At 40.1% G+C, this 11571-nt stretch overlaps 1 protein-coding gene across 2 annotated transcripts; it reads left to right on the top strand.

Annotated features, from left to right (window-relative positions):
- The first annotated feature begins 1026 nt into the window (after positions 1-1026).
- On the top strand, positions 1027-11369 carry nfatc2ip (nuclear factor of activated T cells 2 interacting protein). Of its 2 annotated transcripts, none has more exons than XM_071533832.1 (9): positions 1027-1161; positions 2982-3095; positions 3648-3708; positions 3843-3960; positions 5465-5548; positions 6556-6859; positions 8428-8572; positions 9652-9770; positions 9865-11369. In XM_071533832.1, the coding sequence occupies exons 2-9, from the start codon at positions 2982-2984 to the stop codon at positions 10024-10026; spliced, it is 1107 nt and encodes a 368-aa protein (XP_071389933.1). In that variant the 5' UTR covers positions 1027-1161; the 3' UTR covers positions 10027-11369. The 2 variants fall into 2 exon arrangements, with proteins under 2 accessions (XP_071389933.1, XP_071389934.1); XM_071533833.1 differs by having other exon boundaries at positions 1069-1161; positions 2950-3095.
- The last annotated feature ends 202 nt before the right edge of the window (positions 11370-11571 follow it).

Below are 11571 nucleotides of genomic sequence, written 5' to 3'. Positions count from 1 at the left end.
GTTCTCTAGTAAATATGAGATGAAACTTCAGTGATCACTGTGGAGAAATTGGGTCACTGCAGCAGCAAAACAGTGTGTGACGACAGAGGAAAGCATGTGCTCAAACATTTTAATATCTCTTCAGAGCTAACAGCACCTGACATTTCCACCAGGTCAGGGTGTGCGGAAAAGTCACAATAACACAATAATAGCAATATTTATTATTTTTTTGTTTTTTATCTCATGATGTGTACCTTTTAAACCAAATATCATTGTGATGCTCACATATTTCAGATGACTTGTAAGCTGCCATATGAGTATTTAATAAACTTAAACTTAAAGAGTAGTGAGAGCCACAGGTGTTATTAACCAGATCTTCAACAGCAATGCATACACTTTAAAGTATTTCATAAGACATAAATACAATGCTTAATTCACGGTTAGATACATAAAGGCCATAATGACATCATTAGATATGATCAATACAACACAAGAATCACAAACAGAGAGTTTTTGAATAATATAGCGGCATTACAACAATGTTATATTATCATGCTGCATACCAATGTGACAAAAAAATTATGAGAATCAGGAGAATTTAAAATTAAGCATCAGTCGAAGAGATAATAAATATGAGTGACACCTAAAAGCTAAACAAGTGAAAATAGAAACATACTGTAATTCTTTACATAGAAGCCCAAATTAAGATACAGTATAATTCAAAAATATTCTTTATAAGATATAGTATGATATATATATATATTTTTATAATTTTCATTTCAGATTTTTTTAACATAATTTTATACCGTACATATTTTTCATCAAATTTTCTATATTTGACTGTTGATAATTTCACACCCTCTATACATGATGTTATTCATGATGCTTAAATAGCACCAATTTGCTGTAGTCTGCTTTATATTCTCTCTCGTTACTGTACCCTGTTGCAATTCGATGTTTGAATTTCCCGCGATGTTATCTTAGCTTAAACGTCACATCTCGGAATCTCGGGGAATTTTGTTGTGGCTCGCTCATGTGCGGGAAACTCGACATTTCCCACAGCACGAGAAGGCAACACCAGAGCGCGGAAAAAAAACGACTACGACTGAAGCATTCAGTGTGATGTGACAGATTGACCAGGGTTGACGATAAGAGCACTTTATTGGTGAAGCGATTTCAAAAGTAAGTAGCATCATATGTTATTCTGATTAAGGTTGCTAGCAGCGAAAAGACCACCAAGTCATGTAACCACAGAAACAGCGATTAGTTTCCTTGTTTCTCCCCGTGTGTTGACACAAAGTCACAAACCAAATTCACGCCCAGCTTTTAAACTCATGAAAATTATGTGAGTCATGTTTAGTTAACGACAACCGCATGATTTCACCGGTATATCAGGGATAGCTAGCGGGAGAGCTACTGGTACCGACAGCAGTTTAGCAACTTATCCTAACGTTATTGTTAGCATTAGCTAACGGAGCAGCTGTGTCAAGTTCACGGCAAGTTGCAGTACTTCCGTTTCCGGTTTAGTTATTTGTTTTTCAAAATTAAACCACAGAAACTGACTTTTCTGGAAGAACGACCTTATGTTGTGGGTGTAACATTGCCATAATCACATCAAATTATTTTTAATGGGGAATTATTATACGTTTAAGTTTGTACATGTAGTTTAGCATAAGTTTTTGTGTGTTCCTGACATCCAACCATTTTCTATAACAGTCCATTCCCTACTCATACTTTCCATTCTCTCACCACTGTTGACAACTTGGCAATTTTAGAGACTTGTCAGAAGCCTCCAGCAACTTTACTTCTAAAAATCAACTAGCAACTTTTTCTGACCATTTTGCAGCAAATCTGTAAGTCTGATGCCGATTTGCGGTACTTGCTGTAACAAATGTATTAATATGCAAATTAGCACATATGGCATCATCTAAAGACTTTTTGAGCAGCCAATAGCTACTTCCTTGAAAGAGTTGGCAACACAGTTGGCTGATAACTGCTATGACATTTCCATAACCATAACGTTTATCTACAACTTAAATGATTGGAGATACTCAAACATTAAACTACTTTTTATTTTAGCATTAAAATGCAATCGGTTGTTTCCAGCCATTGCTGTCAAGAGCTGTGGACCTCCAATATGGCCGCCAGTGGGCGTATTACGTCACCTAACAGCCCCCTATTGATTTGACAGCTTACAAATCTGCTGTTGTAGTAGAAACTTTTATTTTGGAGGATCCAGTCCGGAAGTCCAAATGAACCTCCGACTATATTGACGCTGTTTTAACGTCGCTCCAGGTTGTAGGCAGACTAACTGTATTTACCTATCGTCAACTGGACTGTGACAAAGCCCTGAATTATTGTCTGTTTCTTTTTAAAGTTAATTAATAACATAAGGAAAGTGAGCAAAAGCATCATGCTACATCCATACTCTGACAAGTTATCTCTTTGTATTTGTAAGAGAAAGTTACTGTTCAAAAGTCCAACATGGGGTGTTCAAGGCTGACACAGGTACTAGTTATTTGTGGACTGGAGCTGCTGATAAACGATATTTTATGCCAAAAATGAACAATTATTCAGTGTTTTCCCAAGAATTGTATTCTTGTCTCGTGTAAAATCCTCTGTAACAGTATTTAATTCGTCATGGGACACTAAAACTCTCTACTGAAAGCCAGCATGATAATAAATAAAACATTCATGCATACTTGTGTGGAATCTGATCAAAATCATCAGTCAGTTCATATTAAGGTCTTCCCATACACAGCCAGCATAGATTTGATCAATAGTACAATACATATATATTCAAACTGCATCATATCCAATCAGTCAGCCCCAAGGCAAAAGAAACCAGTGAAAAACTGCATCAAAGTAGCAGCATCACCCTGATCAACACATACACACTGCAGAGGAGGAAACCCAGCTTGGATAAATGTCCCAGAAGTACGCATTTGTTGATGATTTTGGTAAATTCAGCCACCAGACTGAAGACTGTGTTTCTGTCCCAGATGTCTGACAGTGACAGTGACCTGGAGGTCATCACGCCTCTGAAGCCTCTGCCCAAACGCCGCCGCATCATCGACCCGTCCACCATCGCCTCGGTGCCCATCTACTCCAACAAGGTGAAGTCCAGCGGTGGAAAGAGAACCAGGATGTCCTGCTGATAGAAGTACTGTTACTTTGCTGATATTTTACTTCAGTAGCAGTAAAAGTACTGGTGGTAAAATCGACTGAAGTAAAAGTGAACAGTAGCTCATTTAAAATGAACTCAGAGTAAAAGTTACAGAGTTAACCCTAACTCTAACCCTAACCTTTTAGAAAAGAGAACGTCGTTAGCTGTGATCTTTTCCATGTGATTCTAAAAGGAGAGAGGACAGAGTTCAAATTAGATTCTTTAAACTGGAAACATTAGAAATTACAAAATAAAGTGCACAAAGTAAAGTCAGATTCCTCTTCTCACTGTGAATGGATCCATAATTTGTCAGTTTACGTTGGTCCAGTCTCTGTTGCTGGTTAGTTCTTGCTGCTGTTTGTACAAAACTGCAGTGCAGCTATAATACAATTTCTAGTGTTGAAATTGTCAATTGCGTGTGTTCAGATGGCCTCCAGTCAGGGAGTTTCATTTGATCTCAAGTGAAGTGTGCAGTAGATGACATCACTGTGTCTGTCTCCAGGTAAACACCTGTCTGCAGCTGAAGCCGTCGCCCGCTGTGCTCGCTGAGACTGAGAACACAGGTAAAGACCGAAAAGCTTCCTAGACATCGTGTTTGAAAAGAAAAAAAAAATTGCCTGATATAAAAAGGGAATGCAATGCAATAAATCCCAGCTGTTTTCTTGTTGTAAGTGTTGAATGTGTCGTTGGTGTCCAGGCGACAGCGCTGAAGCCAGTCTGTGGTCTCAGTCTCCGCCAAAGAAACCCGTCCGCCTCAGCCTCAGCGACTCTGAGGAGGAGGAAGCAGAAACTGTGCAGAAGAAGAGCGAAGAACCGTGAGTAGTGAAGCTCAAGTGTGAGAACCGGTCCGTCCCACAGAGCTCCGCAGGTCAAACATCCTCCAGTCCACCAGAGTTCAGACTTAGAGATTTTCTGCAGCAATCCACATGAACTAAACTGTGACAGACTAGCATCAAAGCATCAGAACTAAAGAAATGAAGCCTAAAATAAGCCTCACTGAAGCCTCACCCTATATAACTGTCATTAAGATGTCAGCAAATCAGCTGTGAGACAGTGAGTCATGAAACCTGTTGGAAATCCTTCAGTATTTCAGACACATTCGCAGCACTCGGGTGTCACGTTAATAACCTTAAGAATCTGTTTTGTAGCACGAAGCAAACGTGTCAGCAGTGTTTGGGGCAACGTGTTACAAAGTAAAGCTGTTTGTAAATCTGTGAGTGTGTGAAACCACGTGTCAAGATAGTTTTAGGTTTCTCTGTGTTGCGTCGTTGTGTAAATCGTTACACAGTAATGCGTTAATCACATTACTTTTCCCTGTAACAGACTAACGTAAGACATCACACTGCAAAGACTGACAGACTTGACTGACAAAAAGTTATTTTATCTTGTATCCAGAAGTATCAAGCTTATTTTAGGGAAAAATAAAAATAAAAAGTTGTGAAATCATCTTACTGCACTGGTAAATAATTTTACAAATTTGACTTGTTTTCTTCAGGAGAATGTAACTTGTTCCAGGACATTAACTTGGTAAAAGTGAAATTGCCTTGGGGAAAGTTTCTTATTTCACAATATTCTTCATTGTTTTATGATGATTTCTTGAAAGAAGTCATATTGGCATGAATCAAGTGAAATTTATTGAAACCAGTAAGACTATCTGCCAGTGCAGTGAGATAATTTGCCTGAAAATATCATGAAATGAGCTTGATAGGTCTGGAGACAAGATAAAATCACTGGACAGCTTGTCATTTTTTGCAGTGTCCTGTTCCAACTTCACAGTAATCACACCACAGTCAGGCTCTCCTCCTAACTGCTGTGTCATGTCGACTGAGCAAAGCTTTTCAAGAAAATTAGGGAAATTCCCAGATCTTCAACCTCTTTGAACATGTGGGTGGTTGGAAGCTCGCATGGCTTTCGCAATGTTGTAATTGTTGTCATGGAAATGTTTGTACAAAGCATATTTCTCGAAACTGAGGATGAAACTGTAAACAATGACAAGTACAGTCACACAATGAAATGTTTTCCTACACAGTGGAAGACACTTAGCCGTGCCGTTCGGCCACGATCACCAAAATAATGTGGAATAGTTGAGTTAAGATGGATGACATTCTCGCTATGGAAAATGCATTAAAAAAAAAAGTGTTTGTTTGCTTTGTGTGCTGGTCAGGTTCTGTTATGTGTGGCACTAGTAGAACAGGATGTAAAGGAGCGGTTTGAACATCCGGGGGAGATTTAATAACCAGTCAAATCTCCTAAGACTATGTTGACATGAAGTAATTGGCAGTGTTTTCTCTCTCTTCCTCTCTTCTTGCTGTGTTTCAGGGAAGACGTTCGCTCCCCCTCTCCTCCTCCGCCTACAGGGACGCCGGCTGCCAAAGTGTCCAGCAGGGTCAGCCGAAAAATTCAGTGAGTCCGAAGCCTTCGTTCTGGTTCTAGTTCACAGTTTTCTGCAGAGTCCCAGTGATGCAGCCGACTGTTTTCACCGAGAGTTGACCTGAGCAAAACAAACCCACACGGGTTAAAAAAGGACTTAAAACTGTTAAATGGCTGAGACTCTGGTTCTGTAAGATCAAATCATGGCTGTGTGAGGTTTGAACATTGCCGTGTGTTTTGGCATTAATGAAAATAATCTAATAAACTTCATAAATAGTGTTGCCAGGATCAGACGGAGTAATGCCACCAAAGTGAAGCTGCAGCTTGTAAGATATGAGGCGTTGAAATCTCTCTAAGATGTTATTATCAGGGAGGTAAATGAGCACCAGCCTCCAGCCAAATACTGTGAAATTCGGGTTGTGGCTGGAAATGTTGCTTATTGACGGGTAAACAACCAGTGTCTTTTCTAAAATAGCATTTTGGCTGGTAAATAATGAAAGTTGAAGTTTTAATTCATTCTCCATCCGATGCCGATGAAGTATATTGATGAAGAGATTAGGTCACAATTTAGAAATAGCAGCAACACAGGTGATTTATATTAAACTGAATGACAGTTATCAGTATGTCTCAGCTCTAAAAAAGGTTAAAAGCATCAGTCACAAAAACTGCTTAATTATTTCATGCAGCACATTGAGTTGATAAATTATTGGTTTGAAAATGTGTACTGTATCATCAATAATGTATGTTTCAAAATGGCAAATCAAAAGCCAGACAGGGCATATCAGACATTGTAATAACCATTTTGTGTGTGTGTGTGTGTGTGTGTGTGAGTGTGTGTGTGTGTGTGTGTGCATAGCTGTATGCATGGGTTGGGTCATGCTGCTCATGAAAACAGAGTAAATGTTTGTCTGACTTTTGGCCTGGAGTTATGTTTAAAAGCTTACAATGTGTCTCTCTGTGTGTGTCTTTGTGTGTGTGTGTGTGTGTGTGTGTGTGTGTGTGTGTGTGTGTGTGTGTGTGTGTGTGTGTGTGTGTCTCAGTGAGATCAACAGGCAGCTGGGGGCGGTGAGCTCCCTCCTCTCTCCCTCTCCGGAGATGGGGGGTCGGAGGTCCAGACGAAGCCGACGCACCTGCTCCGCCCCGCTGGAGGAGGAGGAGGAGGTGGAGCAGCAGTACAGTAACGACAATGACAATGACGACGACGACGATGACATCATCATCGTGACCCCCGGCGCCGGGCCCCGGGGCTCGCCCTCGGCCCGGGAAGGAAGCCCGCTGACGGCCCGGGAAATCCCCCTGAAGGTCCGCTGCCGAACGGACCTGCACAAGATCCCAGTGCTGTCGGTACGTACTGACACTGGGCTCACTGGGAGGACTGGGACACTATTTTTACTCTTTATTTATGCTTTATTCAGGGTTCACACAAGGTCTGTAAAGTGCTTGGATTTAACTTTTCAAAATTTAAGTACTGGAATACCTGGGAAATAAGCCTGTTATGTGGGGAAGCGCTTAAAAAGACCTTGAAATAAGTAAATAAATTAATAAATAAAATTCGGTTTGGAGCATTTGACAGAATACAAGTCAAAACATAGAAAAGAAGACCAACATATATTCTGGAAAAAGATGACTCAAAAGCACGTGAACATGTGAACCTGTGATTTAAAGCATTGATGGTTGTTTAAAACGCAGTGAGGGTTACAGAAATGTTTCTTGCTTCCTTATGAACAGAAAAATCGTGCTGGAAAAAGTCACTGAAAGTCCTTTAATTTGATCTAATATTGTCTGTATGAACGCTGTTTATTTAACCAGGGGAGTCACATTGAGATTTACATCTTTTTCAAATGGCCAAGAAGGCAGCACACACACTGTTTTACAATTATGAAACATAAAAGAGAACAAAACATAAGACATATGAAATAAAATAGATCAACAGATAAAAACAGTGCAAACGTCTCCAAGCCTAATCCATCCTAAAAGCACATGCATTCAGATAGGGCTGGGCGATAATTCAATATTATCATTTATCGTCTTTCAGTGGAATCATATGGTGATGATATGAAGATATTTTGATATCGTGACACATTTCTGCTGTCTGAATTGATGATGACAAGCAAATTTTACTTAAAAACTCTCATAAAATGAGGTATGGTAGGAATATTATTTGAATATTTCTGTTTTGTTTGACATCACACCTAACATTACCATTCGGTTCAATGAGATGAACATTAATTTGATTATTTAACGTGATTTTGCATACATGAACCATATCGTGATATATATTGATATCGAGAAAAATCCTTATGATTATCATGATATTGATTTCAACCATATCGCCCAGCCCTACATTCAGAGGAGTTCATCAATCTGGACTTTAAAATCCTAACTTGGTATGAAATGGTCCAGTGGTAAAAGTCCTTTTGTAAATTATTCCAAGATGATGGGCAGCATAACTAAAAGTACTTTTACCAAACTCTGTCCTTGTGTTACATTATATAGCAGACAGAAGAAGAAACACAAACAGGACTCTGTGCTCCACACTTCACTTCTGAACTCATTCAGAATTAACTACACACAGAAAAAAACGGAGAGGGTTTTTCTTCAAGGGTTCTTTGGTTTCTGTATGGAACTGAAATGACTCAAAGAAACCTCTGATCTGTTAAAATACAAAAAAATGGTAAATCAGAAGAAACAACCCAGTGTGGTTCTGATACATTCTTAAAAAGGTTCTTTACAGCACCAAGAAGGGTTCTGCTGTGGTGCGAGCCTACAGAACCTTCTGGAACTACATGGAACCCTTTTTTCTAAAGAATGTAATTCATTTTAAAGACTTCCTCAGTGTGATACAGTCTCTAAAGTCCCCAGTCATAGTTTTTAGTTTCACTGAATACTGTTTTTGTTTTTTTTACTTTCAGTCGGCACCGTTAAGCAAGGTAGTGGATGAACTGTCCGTCAAGCTCCAGGTCCCGCCCTCTCGAATCCTGCTGCTGAGGAAAGAAGTGGAGCTTTCTACTCACCTAACAGCCAATGAGCTCGGCCTCGGCATCGCTGACATCATAGGTGGGTCGCGTACAATACAGCCAGAGGTTACCAGCTAATTTCACCGTGAAAAGATTTGTCACACTCAGAAACTAGATTGCAGCTTTATTTCTTATCATTTTTTTGTTTTGTTTGTGTGAATGTGTGTCTTTTATTTCCTCACTTGAGAAAATAAAACTTGTGTGTGGACTGGGGTTTATTTGTAGGCTGTGATCAGACAGGCTGCGTCTTTCTCCTGCTCTAACGCAAAGCTCAGCTGTGAGTGTTGTTGAAAATTGTTGAAAATAAAAATGGACGATAGAAAGTCGGCCCAGTCGGCTCAAATGTCTTGTTTTGTCCACAACCCAAAGATATTCAGTTTACTGTCATAGAGGAGTAAAGAAACCAGAAAATATTCACATTTAAGAAGCTGGAATCAGAGAAATTTGACTTATTTTTCTTAAAAAATTACTCAAACCGATTAATCGATTATCAAAATAGTTGGCGATTAATTTAATAGTTGACAACTAATTGATTAATCGTTGCAGCTCTATTCAGAATGCGTCTTATGTGATCACAACCTTAAGTGTTTTGGTTTTGGGACTATGGATCAGTCTCTGCCCATTCACTTGTCTGTCCATCACATGCAGTATCTCAGACGTCTTTTTTTTTTAAAGATTTATTTTTGGCATTTTCTGCTTTATTTGAGAGATATAGTGAGAGAGAGACAGGAAGGTATGGGAGAGAGAGCGGGGGGAGGACATGCAGCAAAGGACCACGGGTCGGATTGGAACCCGGGTCGCTGCGGGAAGGCCTGAGCCAAATGGTACGCGCCCTACTTGGTGAGCCACCAGGGCGCCCCAGTATCTCAGACTTCTGATGGGATTTTACTAAAACTCAGAGGAATGAAGCATGTCACCACTGCATTCTCACATTTAAAAAAAAAAAATACACTGAGTGGCCCGAGGGTCGCTGCAGTTACAGGTCAAAACTAAGTGACCTATTTGTTACTGATTGGTCCAGAGGGGAACTGCCTCATTCATGGGCGATGACATGTTTACTGTTGCCTTGTCTAAAATTGAATAATCCTTTTTTTTTTTGTCTTGCTTTTTGCTGTGTAGATTGTGTCGTCATGGCAGCAGACGAGAAACAGAGACCCGTGGAGGACGACAGCAACGTTATCACCGTGCGACTGCAGGGCAAAGAGAAAGGCTCGACCCAGGAATACTCGCTGCACAGAGTTCGTACCGCTCCTTCGTTCCACTTCAGCTTTACGTCTGTCTAGCCTTGACAGGAAACTCACGCTGCCTTGCTTCATTTTCTGTGTTTGTCAGGAGGCTCCGCTGGGCTCCGTCCTGTCCCAGTACCTGTCCGGTGTGTCCGGAGGCGCCAGGCACAAGGTGCAGTTTTTTTTCGACGGCTCCAAGATCGCACACAGCCAGACGCCCTCCGACCTGGACATGGAGGACGGCGACGTCATCGAAGTTTGGACTTGAGCGTTTTTTCGCTTTACAGAAACGACGGGAAGCTGAGAAGCTGCAGTTTTTCAAACCCGGTGCTGCAACATCATTCAAACATAATCAGATATTCATATCAACGATAACCACTCCTCTTGGTGCACACTTTGAGGGAATCTCAAGTTCTGTGCTCATGTTCAATATTCATTTGTTTCCTTTTGCTCAGAATTAAAACCATGAGAAGCAGTACTGACCGTCAGAACCACAGATAATAACCACAGTCATTTGATGGTGCAGAAACATTGTTGATTTATCGTTGTACATTACAAAATTATATGAGCCATTTGATCAAATTAACAATACATTTTCCGTGCATCTCTAAGCAGAAATGTCAAGGATTAAAATCCACGGACAGGTGGCTTTTGACAGTGATGCAAATTTTAATGTGTTTTGAGGCTTTTCATGGTGTTTCAGACAATCCTCCTCGACAAACTGTCTCAGTGTTGTGCAGAGTCCCTGGCTTTGGAATCAAGTTAAAGTTGCACTAGGCAAGTTTTTTTTATGTATTGTATGTAAAACTCCAGCCGTCTTATCGGCCTAAATGTCAAAGTGGGGCTGCAGCAGGGAAGAAATCCTATTCCTATTAATTGAGACTTTGCAGATTCACTCTATTTGCCCAAATGAACTTCTGGTGTCAGGTCTGGTCCCTTCTGCACCTAGAGGAAGTGCTGAATCCAAACTTCAGAGTGAAATCCAAACTGTCTCCTGAACAGAGAAAGCTGGACTCACCAACATTTGATCATTTCCTCCCTCGTCTCTTTCGTTTCTTTGGTATAAAGCTTCACAGACTGGCTGGTTAGTAAACATGAGCTGCTGTGTGACGTTTACTGACCTCACTGCACAGGATTTCTGGGTATTGAAGTTCAAATGTTTCGAACGGTTACCTCTCGCTGCCAGCTTGCGAAGTTGCCTAGCTTTGTGAAGCTTGAATTCAGTCGACCCACAGCGCTGATTTAGTCATTAAAAAAAATTGCTGTGTCGAAAATCTAAATCACCATTCTCCCTGCACTAGCTGAGAAGTGAGAGTAAAATAAATATTTACCCAAAGACATCAAACCCTTTGCTGATGTTTTTAATACTTCTGCAGTCCTTACTATAGACTGGGTCCTCACAGTGTAGTGATGCAGACTAAAATGAACTAAGTTCCCTGTTGAACCCATCAGGTTTGTGTTGAACTACATTCAGTTCTTTTTCAGCATCACTCATATGATCTCTCAGGTTTACATGGTTGACACCTTCAGCAGTTGCAGTCCGTGTTACTGAGCACTTTCAAACTGAACATTTAACTGTCGACAGCATTGAGTGTTGTAATATTTCAATAAATAAACAATATTTCTGTATTAAATCAATTGTAATATGTCTTTGTTATGTTAAGTACATTATGGTTTAGAATAAGTATTAAATAAGTTAGATTGGTCCAACTGAAAATTATTTGTGAATCAACAATTGATTACACATATATACAGTGTATATATTTTATTTCTCAAAGGGTGTGTAACCTTCAACTCTGTTTTACATATGAGG

This window comes from Centroberyx affinis, unplaced genomic scaffold (genome assembly GCF_046629955.1).
Source record: "Centroberyx affinis isolate AG114_WGS23_722 - 3 ecotype Tasmania unplaced genomic scaffold, CSIRO-AGI_Caff_v1 ptg002438l_1, whole genome shotgun sequence".
In the NCBI taxonomy this organism is placed as follows: Eukaryota; Metazoa; Chordata; class Actinopteri; order Beryciformes; family Berycidae; genus Centroberyx; species Centroberyx affinis.
This window is presented reverse-complemented; position numbering and strand designations above follow the sequence as displayed.